Source organism: Somniosus microcephalus, chromosome 29 (genome assembly GCF_052327205.1).
Source record: "Somniosus microcephalus isolate GS21.2 chromosome 29, FLI_Smic_1.0, whole genome shotgun sequence".
In the NCBI taxonomy this organism is placed as follows: Eukaryota; Metazoa; Chordata; class Chondrichthyes; order Squaliformes; family Somniosidae; genus Somniosus; species Somniosus microcephalus.
The window spans coordinates 30,845,451-30,866,703 of NC_141015.1; the positions used below are offsets into that span (position 1 = coordinate 30,845,451).

Consider the following 21,253-nt stretch of genomic DNA (forward strand, 5'->3'; position numbering starts at 1 on the left):
AGGAATATTAAATAAATATAACTTGAAGGGAATACATATTGTGGCTAGCATGCGGTGTACAGGAAGCAACAGTAAACAAACTTTATGGAGAACTGAATACCATCAATATATAAGGGCTTCACACGCAACTATATACAAACTATACAGGAAACTCTCGTTTAAACGGCACCTAAATTATTCGGAATTCTCTATTAACCGACAAAATTCTCACTCCGAAAACAACACTTCACTAACTGGCAATGTTGCCGAGTCCGAGTCTCCCGCGGTGGCCGAGTTAGTCAGTGGGGGTAGTTCTCCAAACTGCCACTACTCGGCTTCTTGGCGCTGTCAGAAGTCCGAACACCTCAATAACAGGAGTCTGACTCTTTGTTTGTTAAAAATAGCCTTGGTAGATAACCCTCTCCGTCATCTGGAATTTTTAATCAACCGGCACCATCCCGGTCCCGGATACCAGAGAGTTTCCTGTACATGTTAGAAGTTCAGTCAATTTGAAATCCTGGTGCATTAAGCACCTGACTAAATCCAAACCTGCTTTCCATCATGATCCAAGAAATTTCTCTGGCCTCAATGCTGAACATAACATTTATACTAAAATCACACACACAAGAAACTTATATTTGAACCGTGGTTGAATAACTTTTTAAAGAGCAGAAAATTTGGAACTGGTTAGCCCTTTTGAAAGGTGTACAAAGGCTGGAATAATGGTCAAACTACAGCAAAAGCATTCTAATCAGGCCAAGTATGTCTAAACATACATACATAACTGTAAGGCATGATTATCAAATCAAAATCTATTTTGTTTTCCCACATCAGATATGCTTTCATCAAACGGTGCAGGCACTTCAGCAGAGCTGTTCTATCCCCTGAAACACACTCTGCCCGAGGGCTGCAAACAAACATCCCACGTTATTTCAAGTTTACATTAAAAGATTCTGACTAATTCTAGTAATACGTTAACAAATGTACCAATATCAAAAGAATTTCATCTGCATTATTTGCACAAAGAGAAACTTGGCTCAAGACGACTGGTGATTTTTGCCTACTAAACAGTCTGTGGGTAATTTGGATCATTCTGATAACAGCGGCGATGGCAGACAGCACTAGAAATTAAAGCTGATTTTATAATGATTCTGACGCCAACACTTTGTATTGCCGATCTTTGATGTCTTTACCAATGTCTGACTGGAAATGCAATGGTCAATACTCTAGTTAACATTTTCTAGCATTAAGAGCCTTAATAGTTCAATGTAGGAAAGATGCATAAACAAAAAAAGTATAGCATAAACAATAAAAGTACAAGTACAGTTGGATCTTGGCACAAATTCCATTCACTTACATAATTTCAAATTGTAATATATACAGCCAGTGTTCCATTGTATACAACATTGATCCAATGGACAACACCAGCCAAATAATGAACAACCCCAATATCAAGTGCATTAAGAAACCATGTCTGCTTCTCAGACAAACTTAGCATCCAATACCATGGTGCACTCCTCTTTGTACAATGGTTCTTGAAGGCTTTGAAAAACGGTTAAAAATAATTCAAACATATTGAAGTAAGCTTATGCTGGTGTTGTGGGAACAGTAAGCCAAGACATTAGAACGTCTGGAGTATTCAGTGGCTTAGCATTGTGTGCACAGGACTGCAATTATAAATGGTAACTGGAAGCACGCCACACATTACAGAAGCATTTGATTCAAGGGAGCCATCGAGCTGCCAGTTAGTTCAGTTAAATCAGTTATTTTTTTCTAGTCATTGACAATGTTCCCTCTAGTTTTTTTTTGGGTGCGTGGTCCCTTTAACGGGCTGCGTGCCCCATTCAAATATCTGCGCGGTTTTTCCATGTAAAAACCGGTGAACCGGCTGCGCAGAACCTCCAGACCGCGTGGCCGCGCAGCTTAACTGGCACATTGGTCATAGCATAAAAATAATGCTGATTTTAAAAAAAAATCACCAACATATATTGCCCTTATGGAGCAATAGTTCTGGAGTTTTCAACTGCAATGGAAATTTCACAATAAGCAGCAAGCTATTACAGGAAACTCTCGTTTAAACGGCACCTAAATATCCGGAATTCTCTATTAACCGGCAAAATGCTCACTCCGAAAACAACACCTCAATAACCGGCAATGTTGCCGAGTCCGAGTCTCCCGTGGTGGCCGAGTTAGTCAGTGGGGGTAGTTCTCCAAACTGCCACTACTCGGCTTCTTGGCGCTGTCGGGAGTCGGAACACCTCAATAACAGGAGTCTGACTCTCCCGCGCTGCCGGAAGTCTCTTTAACACAACATTCTGCAGGTGAGTACCCAATTATACTGCACATTTCTTGATTTTTTAATTTTTGTTCGTTAAAAATAGCCTCGGTAGATAACCCTCTCCGTCATCCGGAATTTTTAATCAACCGGCAACACGCCGGTCCCGGATACCAAAGAGTTTCCTGTAGTTTTCTCATTACCTTGTACTTCAAATAAAATTTAAAAAGACAATTACAGCAGAGTCCTATACAATATGAGTGAGCAAACTAAAACCTGTCCTCACCAACATACATCCATCCACACACACATACATACTTTTAGCAGATGTCATTGGATAGGGATCACAAGGGGTAACCTGGTTGATTTTTCCTGTCCCTTGCCCTGGTGCATTGAAGCTAACTGTAACGACATAAGTGCTGCCTTGGCTGAGCGAAGCTGACCTATGGTAATATAATTTTGTCCAGGTTTTGAGATTGGTCACCAAATGAATATTAACAAGGAAATTATTACCACTTAGAATCATACAGCACAGAAAGACCACCACTCGGCCCATCACGCCAGTGCCAGCTCTTCTCACACCCATGGTGACACAGTTAACATTAGCCATATTATCGATAAATCTGATGATTCACGTCAGAGTGGGAGTTAAAACACTCTGCAGTGTGAAATTATTATTTTTGCTACTTGTTAACATGATCAACAAGATTTCAGATCACCACCACATTCCTTAGCTGGTCAAAGTGTAAACAATGCACACGGCCACCAACCAGCTCTGCTACTATTTGTATATTTTAAAAAAGAAACACTTGCATTTATATAGCGCCTTTCACGACCACCGGAGGTCCCAAAGCACTTTACAGCCAATGAAGTACTTTTGAAGTGTAGTCACTGTTGTAATGTAGGAAACGCAGCAGCAAGCTCCCACAAACAGCAATGTGATAATGACCAGATAATCTGTTTTAGTGATGTTGATTGAGGGATAAATATTGGCCAGGGCAGCTCTGCTCTTCTTCGAAATAGTACCATGGGATCTTTTACATCCACCTGAGAGAGCGGACGGGGCCTCGGTTTAACGCCTCATCCGAAAGACAGCACCTCCGACAGTGCAGAACTTCTGCAGTACTGCACTGGAGTGACAGCCTAGATTTTTGTGCTCCAGTCTCTGGAGTGGGACTTGAACCCACAACCTTCTGCCTCAGAGGCAAGGGTGCTGCCCACTGAGCCATAGCTGCCACCATGTCATATATGCCCCATAGGCAAAGACAAAGAAGGGGCCATTAGGATTCTGGGTTTTATTTATGGAAGACCAAATACAAATGCAAGGAAGTGATAATGAATCTGTACAAGACAATGGTTAGGCCACAGCTGGAGAATTATGTGCAGTTTTGGGAACCTTATTATACAAAGAGGCATGGAAGAGTGAACTCACTGAGATAATGCCACTGGTGACAGGGTATAGCTGTGATTTTAATTTACAAATTCTGGTATTGCAAAAACTGTAGCTTTATATCAAATCATCTAAACCCCTCAAGGCTGTAGTCCACAGCTGCAGTCAACAGGATAGATTTTTGCTTAGAATTTTAAAAATATTTTCTACATTACCATCAACTGCCTTAGCTCTTTGGCACAGCCTCTCCAATGAGACACAAGATCATAAGACTGTCCTATTCCCCTTCCCTATCTTAGTCCGGACTACAGAATCTCTGGTGCCAACCATAAGCATGTATCCAAGACATCTTATGGAGTGCAGGTGAGAGGAACAGAACACAAAATTCTGGGTTAATGACCTTTAATGTATTTAACCAACCCCACTGTCCAGCATCTTCCAAAACATCAAAGACTTAGACTACCATCAGGGTATAAACTAAATGACTGCAAAATGGCTACATGCCTCAAATATACACAGCTAATTCTGTGATGGTGCGCTCATACAGTGGACCCAGAATGCAAAAGCCTGGCTCACTGAATTTGGAAGCTGTGCCCAAAGCATGAATGGGCCTCTTTAAAGATCCTATTTCTAGTCGATTTTATGTAAATTGTCCCCATAATAATGTTTTGCCCTCCTGACTTCTTCGGCAACCAGCTAAAAGAAAACGAGCAATCCAGGGTTTCCCTATTCTGGCTTTCAGAACTTGGATTCTTAAAAGGTGCAAGTGACAAGTAACAAGTAACTGCCATTACACCGTATACATTTTTTACACTTTCACGCTGCAGTTTCTGCACCTTCGTTGGATCATTACTTTTTCCGCTGCTGCAAGTTTTGCATTGTTGCAGAGACTTTGACAGCAGCTGCTTCCTTAGCAGTAACCACACTGCTAAACATCGGCATTCCATTGGGTGTTCCAAATGAAGTGATGGATTTGGATGACAAAGAGGAGTTCAGGCAGAGGGAACATCGGCCATGGCCCAGAAGTGGTCACAATGTAGTCTTCCAGTGCTTGGGATCAACCACGTTGATGAGTGTTCAGCCAATGTCTTATTCATTCCCAAGTTTTACGCTAAATCCTCAATGATTTAAATTTAACTGGTTACCTTTGAATTGGAACTTAAAACCTGCCTCTTTGACCAAGCTTTTGGTCGCCTGTCCTACTATCGCATTATGTGGCTCGGTGCCAAATTGTGTTTGATAACGTTCCTGTGAAGCACCTCGGGATGTTTTACTACGTTAAAGGTGCTATATAAATGTATGTTGTTGTTATAGTAGACAAATGCTTGCTCGAAGCCTGGATTCATCACATTGTAGGGCTTGCCACAGTCCTACATTAAGTATGTGATGCGCTATCAATTACTCATAAAAGACTGAGAGTTAAGAGAGTAACTAAAGGCTTTTATTAACAAAAGAATGAAGGTCTGCCTCGAGTGGTCGACCGGTCCAGAAATACAAAGGGCTGGGGAGCAGTCACCTTTATACTAGGACTTGTGGGAGGAGTCAGCTGAGGCATGTCCAGGCATGTACACAGTGGAATACAAACAGTGGTTTACCACATTCACCCCTTGTTTAAAATTGAGTCCGGCGGGGTGAAGTGTATTAAAAGTTAGTGTATTGGAGTCTCTCCGGAGGTCTTGTCTGCTGCTGTGATCGGCGTGGCGACGGCAGGGGTAGTGGAGCTTCCGGCGTCGAGTCCTGCGTAGGCTGTGGCACAGGCGTGTCGTCCTCGTAGATGTCGAGCGGGTCGCGGGGCCCAGGCCTGCCGTCTGCTGGGGCTGGATATCGGATCGTGGGGGGGGGGGGGGTGGTAGTGAGTAGTGGGTTACTGCGGCCCCCGAGGGTGCAAGGTCTCTTAAGGAGACTGTGTCCTCCCGCCCATCCGGGTATGCAATGTAAGCATACTGGGGGTTGGCGTGGAGGAGGTCGACCCTCTCGACCAGGGGGTCCGTTTTATGGGTCCTCACGTGCCTTCTCAGTAGGACCGGCCCTGGGGACGTCAGCCATGGCGGTAGCGATGTCCCCGATGTGGACTTCCTTGGGAAGACAAACATTTTCTCATGAGGGGTGGCGTTAGTGGCAGTGCAGAACAGTGACCGAATAGAGTGGAGCGCATCGGGGACCACATCCTGCCAGCGGGAGGTTGGAAGGCCCCTAGACTTTAAGGCTAGCAGGGCGGCCTTCCAAACTGTCGCATTTTCTCTTTCCACCTGTCCGTTCCCCCGGGGGTTGTAACTGGTGGTCCTGCTTGTGGCAATACCCCTAGTTAGCAGGTACTGACGGAGTTCGTCGCTCATAAACGATGAGCCCCGGTCGCTATGGATATAGCTGGGGAAACCGAACAGGGTGAAGAGGTCGTTCAGACATTTAATGACCGTGGCACTGGTCATGTCCGGGCAGGGGATGGCGAACGGGAAACGGGAGTACTCATCAACAATATTGAGGAAGTACACATTGCGGTCGGAGGAGGGGAGAGGCCCTTTAAAATCAACGCTCAGGCGCTCGAAGGGGCGAGTGGCTTTTATCAGGTGGGCCCTGTCTGGTCTATAAAAGTGCGGTTTGCACTCAGCGCAGACTTGGCAGTTCCTGGTCATGGTCCTGACCTCCTCAATAGAGTAAGGCAGGTTGCGGGCCTTGATGAAGTGGAAGAACCTGGTGACCCCCGGGTGGCAGAGGTCATTGTGGAGGGCCCGCAGTCTATCGATCTGCACGCTGGCGCAGGTGCCACGCGATAGCGCATCCGGGGGTTCATTGAGCTTCCCGGGCCGGTACAAGATCTCGTAATTGTAGGTGGAAAGTTCGATTCTCCACCTCAAGATCTTGTCATTTTTGATTTTGCCCCTCTGCTTGTTGTTAAACATGAAAGCAACTGAACGTTGGTCAGTGAGCAGGGTAAATCGTTTTCCGGCCAGGTAGTGCCTCCAATGACGCACAGCCTCCACAATCGCCTGGGCCTCCTTCTCAACAGCGGTGTGTCTGGTCTCCGGGCCTTGGAGGGTTCGTGAAAAGAAGGCCACGGGTCTCCCCGCCTGATTGAGGGTAGCGGCCAGGGCAAAGTCGGACGCGTCGCTTTCCACCTGGAAGGGGATGGATTCGTCCACTGCGTGCATGGTGGCTTTGGCAATGTCTTCCTTGATACGGTGGAAGGCTAAGCGGGCCTCTGCCGTCAAGGGAAAAGAGGTGGACTTGATCAGCGGATGGGCCTTGTCCGCATAGTAGGGGACCCACTGGGCATAATAGGAGAAAAACCCTAGGCACCTCTTCAGGGCCTTGAGGCAGTGGGGCAGTGGGAGTTCCATAAGGGGACGCATCCGGTCGGGGTCGGGGCCGATGACTCCGTGTTCCACAACACAGCCAAGGATGGCGAGGCGGTTTGTGCGGAATATGCACTTCTCCTTGTTATATGTCAGGTTCAGGAGTTGGGCGGTGCGGAGGAATTTTTCGAGGTTTGCGTCATGGTCCTGCAAGTCACGGCCGCAGATGGTCACATTGTCCAGATATGGGAAAGTGGCCTGCAACGCATTTTGATCTACCATCCGGTCCATCTCCCTTTGGAAGACGGAAACCCCGTTGGTGACGCCAAAGGGAACCCTAAGGAAGTGGTAGAGGCGGCCGTTTGCCTCAAAGGCAGTATACTGGCGGTCCTCAGGGCGGATAGGGAGCTGGTGGTACGCTGATTTCAGGTCAATGGTCGAGAAGACGCGGTACTGCGCGATCTGGTTGACCATATCAGCTATGCGGGGGAGTGGGTAGGCGTCCAGCAGGGTGTAGCGATTTATTGTCTGGCTGTAGTCGATGACCAGGCGCTGCTTCTCGCCGGTCTTAACGACCACAACCTGGGCTCGCCAGGGGCTGGTGCTGCCCTCAATAATCCCTTCCTTCAGGAGCCGCTCCACTTCGGTTTTAATGAAAACCCTGTCCCCGGCACTGTATCGCCTGCTCTTTGTGGCGATGGGCTTACAGTCGGGGGTGAGGTTAGCAAACAGTGGGGGGGGGGGGGGGGGTGACTCTGAGTGTGGAGAGGTTGCACCTGGTGCGCGGCGGGCAATTTGGGAGCTGCTGGCTGCGGACTGTGAGTGGGGGTAGGGGTCCACCGTACGCCATCGTAACACTTTTAAGGTGGCACTGAAAATCTAACCCCAGCAGGACGGCAGCGCAGAGGTCGGGCAGGACCAGAAGTTTAAAATGATCGTACACGGTCCCGTCTACTACGAGTGTCACTACGCAGTAGTCGCCGATGTCCGCCGACTGGGACTCGGAGGCCATAGAAATCCGCTGGTGCGCAGGCAGGACTGGGAGAGAGCAACGCCGCACCGTGTCAGGGTGGATGAAGCTCTCCGTGCTCCCAGAGTCAAAAAGGCAGATTGTATCGTGGCCATTTACCTTAATGTCCATTGTGGAACTGGCCAGCTGGTGCGGTCTCGCTTGGTCCAGTGTAACGGATGCCAGCGTAGGGGTCGGTGTGTCGCTGCGGGTATCAGATGAGGCAGTGTTGGGGGCCTGCTGCGTTCCGGCTGTCGTCCAAGATGGCGGCGTCCATGATCCCCATGTGGCTGGAGGCGTCCAAAATGGCTGCTGTACCGGTGGTTCACACATGGCCGGGGGGGCCCAAGATGGCGGCCCGCATGGCCCACACGCGGCGCTGCTGGGGTTCGGGGTGGCTTTGGCCCTGCAGACGTTAGCGTAGTGTCCCTTCTTCCCGCAGCCCGAGCAGATCGCGTTTTTCGCCGGGCAGCGCGCTCTGGGGTGTTTTGCCTGGCCACAGAAGTAACATTTCTGGCCTTGGGGCACTGCTGTCTGGCCTTGGGACACTGCTGCGGTAGTTGGGCCGTTGCTGGGGTGTGGCTAGGGTGGCACGGCGCTATGAGGCGGTTCTACCGTGTCCCAGGCTGTCATTCCCCGCGGCGTCCACGGTGCAGAGGAGTAGGCATCCATGCCCCGGTAGGCTGCATCCAATGATAGTGTGAGTTCAGAGGCCTTGTTGAGGTCGAGGTCGCTCTGCTCCAACAGTCGCTGTCGGCTGTAATTGGATCTGTGGCCCGCTACAAAAGCGTCCCGGATAAGTTCCTCTGTGTACACGGCGGCCTTTACATCCTTACAACCACAGGCCGGGCCAAGCACAGACAGTGCCTGAAGGTATTCCACGGTCGATTCCCCAGGTTGTTGTTTACGACTCCCCAGAAGGTGCCTGGCGTACACTTCGTTCACTGGGCGCGTGTACTGGTCCTTGAGGAGCTTGATAGCGTCCGCGTACGAGGTCGCGTCTTGGATGACCGAGTACACTCGGTGGTTCACTTTGGAGGTCAGGACATCCAGTTTGTCCTCGTCCGATTTGATTGCTGCGGAGGCGGTCAGGAATTTTTCGAAACACTTAAGCCAGTGAGTAAACTTGGTGGATGAGTCCGCCTCCCGATGATCTAAGTCCAGGCATGCTGGTGTGAGGATCTTCTCCATTATAAAAATTTTGTTAATAAAATTGATGCGCTATCAATTACTCATAAAAGACTGAGAGTTAAGAGAGTAACTAAAGGCTTTTATTAACAAAAGAATGAAGGTCTGCCTCGAGTGGTCGACCGGTCCAGAAATACAAAGGGCTGGGGAGCAGTCACCTTTATACTAGGACTTGTGGGAGGAGTCAGCCGAGGCATGTCCAGGCATGTACACAGTGGAATACAAACAGTGGTTTACCACAGTATGGTCTTCCACTTTCTGCATTCTTGCACAGTGGACCTCCAAAATCGAAAAACACAATGTTTATCCCTACCTGACTGCTACGCTCTAACATATTTTTGTCATGATGTGGAGATGCCAGTGTTGGACTGGGGTGGACAAATGTGAGAAGCCACACAACACCAGGTTATAGTCCAACAGCTTTATTTGAAATCACAAGCTTTCGGAGCGCTGCTCCTTCGTCAGGTGACGAAGCTTGTGATTTTAAATAAAGCTGTTGGACTATAACCTGGTGTTGTGTGACTTCTCATATTTTTGTCACTTTGATTTCTATACAGAAAACTAAGTCTTGCTTTAACAAAACTCAAAGGTTCACTCTCTAAGTAAACCATGACCCAGAAAGATAAAAAGGCATGGAACCGTTTTGGAATCTCAGTAAAGCTATGCAGGTGAGCCGCAGGAAGTCTGAATTTAAAAGATGCTGAATATGAGTTTATAGCAACCTGTAAGTGTATATATGTTAAACTGTGAAAATGCAGCAGAATCATGGCCACCATATTCCTGCATTGCTGGATTTACAGAGGAAATTAATTCCAAGACAGAAACTTCAGATGCCAGAGGCCCTTGAATTAGACGGTCGAAGCAATGTGGCATTGAGTTTTACATTATTCTATAACCAGATAGTTGGTTGCAGGAGTAACACATTCAGGAAAAGTTCCTTAATTGTGGACAGTATGTTGACTAAATTTGGATTGAAGCTCCAATCTCTAAGAAGCATCAACAAATTTGAATCGTAAAGAGAGTTTAAAACAGCTCAAGTTTTGACAGAACAAAGAACCAATGATGTCATACCACTACACATAACTGTAGCAATAACTGAATCCACACAAATGCGCTTGAAGGGTGATATGATCAGTGAAATAACCTTATGTGATTTCAAGACGAGATGCTATTAATTAATGACACAGGATTCACTCTCCAATTTTAGCACAGAAGCAGCATACAGGAAATCTGCAGAGATAAACACTTATACTTGGTCAAGTGCTTCCTGTTCATGCAGAATTCGTTTACTATACATTGCATGATATGCAGCTATTGACACTTTCTCCTTCAGGATTTGATTTGTCCAATCTCCCACCTATACAAAATAAATCCAGTTCCCCAGAAAGGAATCTTGTAAGGATAAGCGTTTTATATTTTGCAGGCTGTGGAGAACCAAAAAAGCAGGTATTTAGAAAGTTTGAAGGACTATTTTTGCTACAGGTTGGGTCTTGGGAAGAGTGGCTGAACAGCACTGCTCTCCTAAATGCAAGTTGCGTTGCCAGTCTCTTGTGAGCTGACTGCAAAGTGTGTTCCAGGAGATGCACACATGCAGAGCAAGCGTGACAAACTGTCCATTGAGCATGTGCAAAGTGACGTATCATAGCATCAGCCAGTTACATCTTGACGTCATTACAAGATAGGCAGGTACATGCTGACATCATGATGTACCATAATGATACGGGAGGGGAACTTGTTCAAAATGCACAAAGAGCACGCTATCCTGGTTCAGCACTTTTACTGATTACCATTAGAACAGCAATTGGCACGAAGACCAATGACAATTATTAAAGCATTGAATACTTTGCCACAGACAGTAGTTGAGGCAGAGACCATTGCATCTTCTGGGAGAAAGTGGATAAATATTTGAAGCATAGGAAGATGCATGGCTATGAGGAGTGAGCAGAGTAGTGGGATAAGTTTTTGATTGCTCTAGCGAAGAGCCAGCAGAGACAAAATAGGCCAATGGCCTCCTTCTGTATTGCAAATTTCTATGATGACATGGAGGAAAATGGGGCTCACCTGCCAAACAAAATCTAAGTTTCACATTCACCTAGCTGCTGGAGACAATTCTTGATATACTTTAGGCTGGTACACCAAACAAACAATCAGACTGGCAGGAAGTAGGCACATACGTTTATTCACACTCAGTGACTATGCTTCATGCTATTGTTCAGCCCGGATCTAAATAAAAAGGCATTAGCCGAGAACCATCCTTTATATGCACTGATCCTTAGTGTATGTGGCAGGAACGCTGCTTGGCATCAAAAGCTGGAATAACACAGCTACAAGGTCAGAAAGCAATCTGCCCGGGGCTAGCAAGAAGCTATTTCAACCAAATGAATTATTCTATGATCCGCTGCAAATATAATACTTTTTATCACTAGTCTTGCTAATCTTTATTAATACAAAATCGTCCTTCATTTAATTTGAAGTCTGTTGTTTTTATTTTATATTTTAATTTTATTTCCAGTCCTTTTTTTTCTCTCAACAGTTGTATTTTTTTATTTCCTTTTTATTCTATTATACAAAAAATGTCAAAATTCCATCCGTTCATTAAGTAACCTTAATTTTATGTAAACAAAGCATGCAATGAGAAAGTACATTCAGTGCGTTAACCCCATTCTTTCCAAACGTAACCCCATTATTTAAGAAAGGAGGAAGAGAAAAAATGGGGAACTATAAGCCAGTTAGTCTGACATCAGTGGTAGAGTAGGCAAAATGCTATAATCTATTATTAGGGACATGGTGACAGGGCAGTTCGAAAATCATAATATGATTTGGCAGTCAACATGGTTTTATGAAAGGGAAATCGTGTTTGACAAATCTGTTAAGAGGTTTTTGAAGATGTAACTAGTAGGATCGATAAGGGGGGACCAGTTGATGTAATGTATTTGGATTTTCAAAAAGCATTCGATAAACTGCCATACAAGAGGTTATTACACAAAATTAGGACTCATGGTATTTGGGGTAATGTATTAGCATGGATTGAGGATTGGTTAATGGACAGAAACGAGAGTAGGAATAAACCGGATTTTTTCAGGTTGGCAGGCTGTAACTAGCGGGGTACTGCAAGGATCAGTGCTTGGGCCTCAGCTATTCACAATCTATATTAATGACTTCGATGAAGGGACTGAGTGTAACATATCTAGTTTGCTGATGATACAAAGTTAGATGGGAAAGTAAGCTGTGAGGAGGATGCAAAGAGACTGCAGAAAGATATAGCCAGGTTGACTGAGTGGACAAGAACATGGCAAATGGAATATAATGTGGGGAAGTGGGAAGTTATCCACTTTGATAGGAAAAACAAAAAAGCAGAATATTTTTTGAATGGTAAGACTGGGAAATATTTGCACTCAGAGGGACCTGGGTGTCCTTGTACATGAATCACAGAAAGTTAACATGCAGGTACAGTAAGCAATTAGGAAAGCAAATGGTATATTAGCTTTTGTTACAAAGGGATTAGAGTATAAGAGTAAAGAAGTCTTACTACAATTATACAGGGCATTGGTGAGGCTACACCTGGAGTACTGTGTACAGTTCTGGTCTCCTTACCTAAGGAAAGACCTACTTGCCTTAGAGGGAGTGCAGCGAAGGTTCACTAGACTGGTCCTGGGATGAGGGGATTGCCCTATGAGGAGAGAATGAGTAGACTAGGCCTATATTCCTTAGAGTTTAGAAGAATGAGAAGTGATCTAATTGAAACATATAAAATTCTTAAGGGGCTTGATGCTGGGAAAATGTTTCCCCTGACTGGGGAATCTAGAACACGGGGTCACAGTCGCAGAATAAGGGGTAGGCCATTTACGACTGAGATGAGGAGACATTTCTTCATTCAAAGGGTTGTGAATCTTTGGAATTCTCTACCCCAGAGAGCTGTGGATGCTCAGTCGTTGAGTATATTCAAGACAGAGGTCGATAAATATTTGGGAAGGGAGTTAAGGGATATGGGGATAGTGCGGGAAGGTGGAGTTGAGGTAGATCAGCCATGATCTTGTTGAACGGCGGAGCAGGCTCGAGGGGCCGAATGGCCTACTCCAGCTCCTATTTCTTATATTCAATACATCAAGTACTATATTAAGGACTTTTGGCAACTAAAACTCCTGAGAAGTGAATAACTAAAGGCAAAATTTCCAAGATGATGCAACTGACCCACAAAGATAATCAATTGGAAATTCCGGGATTTCAATCAAAGACAACAATCTACATTGTTTAGCCCTGACCAGTCATATTCTGTTGTCCCAATAGAACCAGGTTCGCAGTGTTTCACAAATTATTTAAACATCCATCTCTATAATCCAAGTTAAAATCTTCAATATTACATTAAACTTTTGTTGTAAAATTCATTCTCATGAAGATGAGGTGTGTTAGTGTTTGGGAAGGAATGCTTTGCATTTCGAACACTCAAAAGCAAGACCAGCTAATCCCAGGCTCCTTTTCTCCACAACTAACTATCTCTGAAAGTCCTTGCCCCGTACACCTCCAATACCAAACTATCACAAATTCATGTGTTTCAAAGAAATGAGTGGATAACTTAAGCAAAGTGGCTGGGGAAGGTTGTTCAATAACACTTCAGTAGAGGACAAATGAAACACCTTTTAAGGCCGAATGTTGAGCATGCAGATACATAAATACCTGGAATCAGCAAGCTCAAACAAAACAAGAGTGAGCGTAAATGGATTTATAAACAAATCAAAAGCAAAATAATGAGGGAAAAAATGACCTCTACAGCTCCTGAAAGGAGAACACGGGATTGGGTTCATTAGGATGGATATCAGAACATGTTAAAAAAATGATCAGAGGAGCAAATGGAGACTGAGGAAAAAAGCATATGCGAAGTATAACAATGAGAAAGTCTTTCAGTATTCAAACGATAAGAAGGTAGTCAGAGAAGAGATGATAACCATAAAAGATGCAAACGGGTTCCAAACAGAGTATGAGCACAAAATAATAAACATTCTGAGTAAAGGCATGAGCAACATGGCCTCTACAAACTGAGTTACCACAGGAAAATGAATGACTTCAATACAATGAGATTAAAGTCCGAGACAAGGTAGAAAGATTTGAAAACAACAAAGTACCAGGATAGACTCAGCTTTCTAGCCCAGATTAAGAGAGGAAACTGGGAAGGGCAGGAGATTCCTGAGGCATTGATATTACAAGGGAGTTACTGGATATTGGGGAGGTACCAGTAGAGTGGAAAAAAGGACAACACCATGGTCATATTCAAAAAGAGCAACAAATGAGACTCAGGCAACAATAAACCCATTAGTCTTATTTCAATCCAGTATAAAATAATGAAATTGATTATCTGGTGTAACCTTGAAGATTATCCGCAATAAAATAACTTAATTGGATTCAGAAGAGGAAGATTCTGCCTGATCAACTTCCTTGACTTCTTTGAGTAAATAACACTCAAGTGGACTGTGGTAAGCCTTATGGCATGTTATAGCTGGACTTCCAGAAGGCATTTGACAGTTTTACATGAAAGGCTACTTAAGCGCAAAGCTGAGGGGATTCACGGCAAATCTTGGAGACAGATAAGAAATTGGCTGAGGCGTAAAAAAAAAACGGTATTTATTAGAAGTGTTACATTGTGAAAGGGAACGAGGTAGAGAGCACTGAGTGGGGTGCCCCAGGGATCAGAGTTGCAACCATGCCTGTTTCTAATTTACAATCAATAATGTGAAATCATAAAAGCAATGTAAAGTGGTCAAATTTGCAAATTATACCAAACTAGGGTGATCAGTGGAAATGAAGAAGGACATAACTCACAAATACAGAATACGCTGGACAAAATATCTAAGTGGCCAGAATAATGAAGTTTAACAGAGACAAATGTAAAGTACTATACATTGGAAGAAAAAAGTAAACACGCATATTCCATGAATGGTGCTGAAATAGCTGTGGATCGAGCTGAAAAAGACAGAGGAATCTTCGTAGACTCAGCATTAAAAATGTCTAACCAATGCAAGCAGCAAAACCAACACAACGTTGAACTATATAGCTATATACAACAACAGAATACAAGTCAAAAGAAGTCATGATCAAACTGCACAGTGCCCTACACGGACCTCACCTTGAGCACTGTGTCCAAGACCCAAGGAAGACATTGAAGCACTGGAGACAGTGTACAGAAGAGCCACAAAGCTGATCCCTAATACTAGAGGTCTCTATTTAAAGAAAGACTGGAGAAGCTTGAGCCCTTCAGCCTTAAAAGATGTCAGAGAGGTCATCTTAGAGGTATTTAAGATTGTCTACAATTTGGAAACAGTAATTTTGGTAAATTGTTTTAGATTAAATCAAGGGGCAACAGGTTTAAAGTAGCAAAATGCAAATTTAGGGGCGATATCATGAAGTTTTTCCGGACATAAAAAGAATGGGCTGCCAGATAAAGCAGTGAAAGCAAAAACCCTGGAATAATTCAAGAACCAATTGGATCCTGTAAAATGGGACTTCAGGGTCTTTGATGGATAGAGGAGCTGAGATTACCCTAGAGGCCTCCCTAACTATCTCCGCCAAAAATCCACTTCACAGAACAATTACTGTGAGAAAAAACTCGCACAAGGTTTGACTATCTTGAATCTATGGCCTCCAAACTCACAAACACAACTGACATTTTTTTTTTTTTTTTTTTAAACTACTTGCGTCGACATCATACATTCCTCTCATGACTCTGAATTACATTTCCACTTGATCTTCTTCAGTAAATACCAGCTTAATTTTTCAAACTGTTCTTATAATTTAGAGTTTAAGTCCTAAAATCATCCTAGTCATTCTTCACTGTATTGTCTCCAGTTCATCCATGAGTTTTTGAAGATAAGAGAGTATTCCAAATGTAGCCTCAGCAATGATTATAGAGATTTAAAATAAAATCCTTTGATTTGTGATTAAACACCCTCGAGTAGCATCCCGAGACCTGATTTACCCAATTCGCAAATCTTTCTCCTTTTCCACCTCTATCAATGGAAACTCATCCATTGTATACATATTCCTGGTCCCTTGTACCAATAATAATAACCTTACACTTCTCCACGTTAAATACTATCTGCCATTTGTCGAGCCAGCTTTACAATTTCTCCAGATCTGTTTATTTTCTATTTCTAAACTGCACATGGCTTAGTGCCTTCAGCAACGTGCAGTTGTATCCAAATATCATGCAAACTTAAAGGTTAGCTCATGTTGTAACTCTGGATGTGTTTACACTACAACTTCAATGTTGATGAAAGAAGCTTCCATTTTGCAACACCACTAAAGGTGCAGCATAAGTCTGGAATCAGGATCCAACCTGACTCGAGTCTCCCTGTGGCAGCTAGTGTCACATTCCTTAAGTTTGACACTTAACTTGAGTAATGGGTTAAATAAGTATCTAATGGGTCCCTTGAAGCTGCTGGATACTTTGTAAATTAAATGGAAATGCTTAGATAATGCAGATGTTATCATTTTAGCTCGCTAAATGTTTTAATTTTAAACTACTGGGAGAGCAGCTGTGCATGAGTGTAGCAGAGTTGAAGCCAGGGTTTCAACCAACTCTAGCATTTGATTACCGTAGATCAACTACTTACACTGAATAGTTAGTAATAATTTTCCCCAATCTGGCAAAAAAAATCAACTGCACAGTTCTAGAAAGATGAATTACAATTTATATGTTATTTGGATTGTATATCTCTTAATTTTTGTGCCTGGGCAACTTGATTACCAGCTGTAAAAATTAAATACAGAAATGTTTGCTTATCTGCCCACTATGATCTATATTAGGGCGGTCCTTCCCATTACATGTTTTAGCTCAGTGGTAGCACTCTCACCACTGCATCAGAAGGTTGTAAGTTCAAGCCCCACTCCAGAGACTGACACTTCAGTGCAGTATTGAGGGAGTGCTGCACTGTCAGAGGTACAGTCTTTCAGATGAAACTGAGGCCTCACCTGCCCTCTCAGGTGTACGTAAAAGATCCCAGGGCACTATTCAAAGTGAAGCAGCAGGGTCCTGGCCAACATTTAGTCCTCGATCAATATTGCTAAAACAGATTATCTGGTCATTTATCACATTTCTGTTTGTGGGACCTTGCTGTGCACAAATTGGCTGCCATATTTGCCTACATTACAACAGTGACTACACTTCAAAAGTAATACATTGGCTGTGAAGTGCTTTGGTACATCCTGAGGATGTGCATGGCACTCTATAAATGCAAGTCCTTGTTCTTCGTTATAGCAGACCATGAAGGCATCATTGTGTACAGTACATTTACCTATAGATCTCCTGCCTTATAGAAACACAGAAGATAGGAGCAGGAGTAGGTCATTCGGCCCCTCGAGCCTGCTCTGCCATTTAATGAGATCATAGCTGATCATCCAAACTCAGTACCCTGTCCCTGCCTTCTCCCCATATCCCTTGATCCCTTTAGCCTTAAGAAATATATCCAACTCCTTCTTGAATATATTTAATGAATTGGCCTCAACTGCCTTCTGTGGTAGAGAATGCCACAGGTTCACCACTCTCTGGGTGAAGAAATTCCTCCTCATCTCTGTCCTAAATGGCTTACCCCTTATCCTTAGACTGTGACCCCTGGTTCTGGACTCCCCCGCCATTGGGAACATCCTTCCTGCATCTAGTCTGTCTAGTCCTGTTAGAATTTTATAAGTTTCAATGAGATCCCCTCTCATTCTTCTAAACTCCAGCAAATACAAGCCCAATCGACCCAATCTCTCTTCATACGTCATTCCTGCCATCCCAGGTATCAGTCTGGTGAATCTTCGCTGCACTCCCTCTATGGCAAGAACATCCTTCCTCAGATAAGGCGACCAAAACTGCACACAATACTCAAGGTGTGGTCTCACCAAGGCCCTGTACAACTGCAGCAAGACATCCTTGCTCCTGTACTCGAATCCAACTCGGATTATAAGCAAACTATTAATCTTTGAAACATTTGTTTTCACATGACGCCATAGGATAAGCTGCACTTTATTCGGACAAAGGGACCAATTTAGAACATGGCACCTCACTGTATACAATCAGTCTTGCCCATTCCCTCCCAAACTCAGCTAATAAATTACTTATACTGTGACTGCGAAGAAAAGAAACAAATACTTAAAAGGTGAACTATCAGTAGTCATCAAATTAACATTAATCTTATTTACCTACATAATTAACTTCACTGTTATGTCTTCAAGACAATCTATGCTAAATATTTTTTCCCAATGTAAAAGCGGCAGCAAAACTCTCCATTTTTTTTATTTGAACTATAGTCTGAACAAGAGGCGGCGCTTAGGGGAGCAAAATAGTTTTTATTTGCTCAGCATTTCATGTGTGTCGTGGCAACAACCTCGGGGTCACGCGTTCACCAGGGAAAGCTGTGAAACTGAACGCAATAAAATCTGATCAATTGTGGGCTAAAGCAGGGAAAGAATGACAATGCAAGCTTCCGAATGGTCATAAAATCCCAGCTGGTTCACTAATGTTCCTCAGGGAAGGGAACCTTCTGCCCTGCACACAAATTCAGTCCGAATGATGTATGTGCTTGAATCTGAGGCAGCCTAGCAAGTCACATAGTTGTACCATTAAAAAAAAAGCCTTGCCAGTGTTACCCACTTCCTGGGAACAAATAAAAAAATTCCCAACATTGAATCTGGATTGGCACCTTTAAAACTGAAACTGTATATATTTAAATATGCGGAGATATCAGCAGACAGAATTGTCAATTAATTTTTGCAGTATGAATTATTAACTGTACATCATTTTGGACAGAGCCTCGCAATAATGCTGTTTAAAACCTATTGCAACTGAACTTAACAATACTCAAAGCATGAACAGCAACAGATTACTGTACTCACCAACACAATCCTCAGCCATGTTGCTTTTACCACATTCTGCTTTGGTCTGGAGAGATTCAGCTTGCAACTTTCCAATTTCTTAGTAAAACAGTAGTGCCATTCATGCTTCTTCCTGTAACAGAACCCAATACAATTTTATTACATAAAAGCTGCCTAGCGATATATAGTGAAACCAAACAAAATGACTGCTAAATTACTCTGACAGTTAACAGAAAGTCTACTTATTTATTACCAAGTGATTTACAACAATCCGGGACTCCATTTACGGAGCCAAAGCATCAGTTTGAAATATGTTGTAATGGGACTCATCACAAGGTCGTGCATGTGTAAGAATAAGTCATGGTTTCTGCAACATTTAATGAAGTTGCCATACTGGGTATCATGGGGTTTAGTGCGGTCATACAGGAAGTGCAGCAATTAACAATCTGAATAGGAGCAGATCACAGAAGTATTGTTTAATGAATTGGTTGAAATAATTTCTGGTTGGTTAATTATAATACTTTTTCCAAAAGTGTTAACGGCAAACAAGAGGGTGAAATCATGGGCTCCTGGAACAATCATCCTGAGCAACTATTGCACACATCCTTGTGAATGGTAAAACAGCACCACGAGAAGAGGGTTGGGACGAGGACAACTACACACCTTCTTAGCAGGAAAATTTGCTGGGAAAAGAAAAAATTAGCTTATACAAATTTTTTTTTTATTTTTTACACCTACCCTGTATTGTGGCAAATTGGAGAACCCCCTAATGTATGTGGAAGAGAAGGAATGAACACTGTTGCATTTCTTCTGATATTAATAGCTCCAATGAGCCACTGAACCAAATACTTGAAGTGCCTACTTGATAAATGATCAAACTAAGGTCTTACAGCTGGTAGCAAAGTAATCTGAGCCCCAACACCTGAATAACTTATGCAAATAAAAGCATGTGGAACCTAAATTTATCCACACAATTTGCTTACATGGGAAGAGTGAATATACAAAGGTTTTATTTCATGATGATGATCTACATAACTCAGGTACATAGAACATAAGACATACATAGATACATAGAAGATAGGAGCAGGAGTAGGCCATTCGGCCCTTCGTGCCTGCTCCGCCATTTAATGAGATCATGGCTGATCCTTTAATTCAGTATCCCGTCCCCGCCTTCTCTCCGTAACCCTTAACCCCTTTTGCCCGTAGAAATATATCTAATTCCCTCTTAAATATATTTAATGAGCTGGCGTACACTGCCCTCTGTGGCAATGAGTTCCACAGGTTCACCACTCTCTGAGTGAAGAAATTCCCCCTCATCTCTGTCCTAAATGGTTTAGCCCTTATCCTTAAATTATGTCCTCTAGTTCTGTTCTCACCCGCCAAGGGAAACATTCCTTCTGCATCCAGTCTGTCTAGACCTGTCAGAATTTTATACACTTCTATGAGGTCCCCTCTCAATCTTCTAAACTCCAGTGTGTACATCCCTAAACTACATAGTCTCTCCTCATAGGTCATTCCCGCCATTCCTGGTATCAGCCTGGTGAATCGCCGCTGCACCCCCTCCATGGCAAGAACATCCTTCCTCAGATGAGGCGACCAAAACTGTACACAGTACTCGAGGTGTGGTCTCACCAGTGCCCTGTACAGCTGCAGCAAGGTATCCCTGTTCCTGTATTCTAACCCTTTTGCTATGAAGGCCAGCATACCGTTTGCCTTCTTGACCGCCTGTTGCACCTGCATGCTCGCCTTCAGTGACTGGTGTACAAGAACACCCAGGTCTCTCTGTACTTCCCCCTCTCCCAATCTATTGCCATTTAAATAATAATTTGCCCTCCCGTTCCTGCACCCAAGGTGGATAACTTCGCACTTGTCCACATTATAGTGCATCTGCCATTTATCCGCCCAATCGCCCAGTCTGTCCAAATCGCTCTGGAGCTTCCTGGTCTCTTCCTCTGAGCCCACCCCACCTCCTAGTTTAGTGTCGTCTGCAAATTTGGAAATGCTGCATCCGACTCCCTGATCCAGGTCATTAATGTAAATTGTGAACAGCTGGGGGCCCAGGACAGATCCCTGTGGTACCCCACTTGTTACTGCCTGCCATTCAGAAAATGAGCCGTTTATTCCAACTCTCTGTTTTCTATCTGACAGCCAGTTCCCTATCCACGCCAAAACTTTCCCCTTTATCCCATGAGCCTCAATTTTCCATGCTAATCTTTTATGTGGGACCTTATCGAAGGCCTTTTGGAAGTCCAGGTACACCACATCTACTGGCT

General features: G+C 43.8%; 1 protein-coding gene across 8 annotated transcripts in view; it reads right to left on the reverse strand.

The window, feature by feature from the left end:
• The window catches only part of dlg5a (discs, large homolog 5a (Drosophila)), a 224,279-nt gene that overhangs the window by 163,403 nt on the left and 39,623 nt on the right, over nt 1-21,253 (reverse strand). For all 8 annotated transcript variants that reach the window (XR_015074204.1, XM_085970512.1, XM_085970509.1 and 5 more), the window contains exon 2: nt 19,002-19,113. Coding sequence is in view for 7 of the 8 variants with exons in the window: in XM_085970512.1 (XP_085826638.1) it covers nt 19,002-19,020 (19 nt within the window). In the remaining variant the exon portion in view is untranslated. The remainder of the gene's footprint in view (nt 1-19,001; nt 19,114-21,253) is intronic.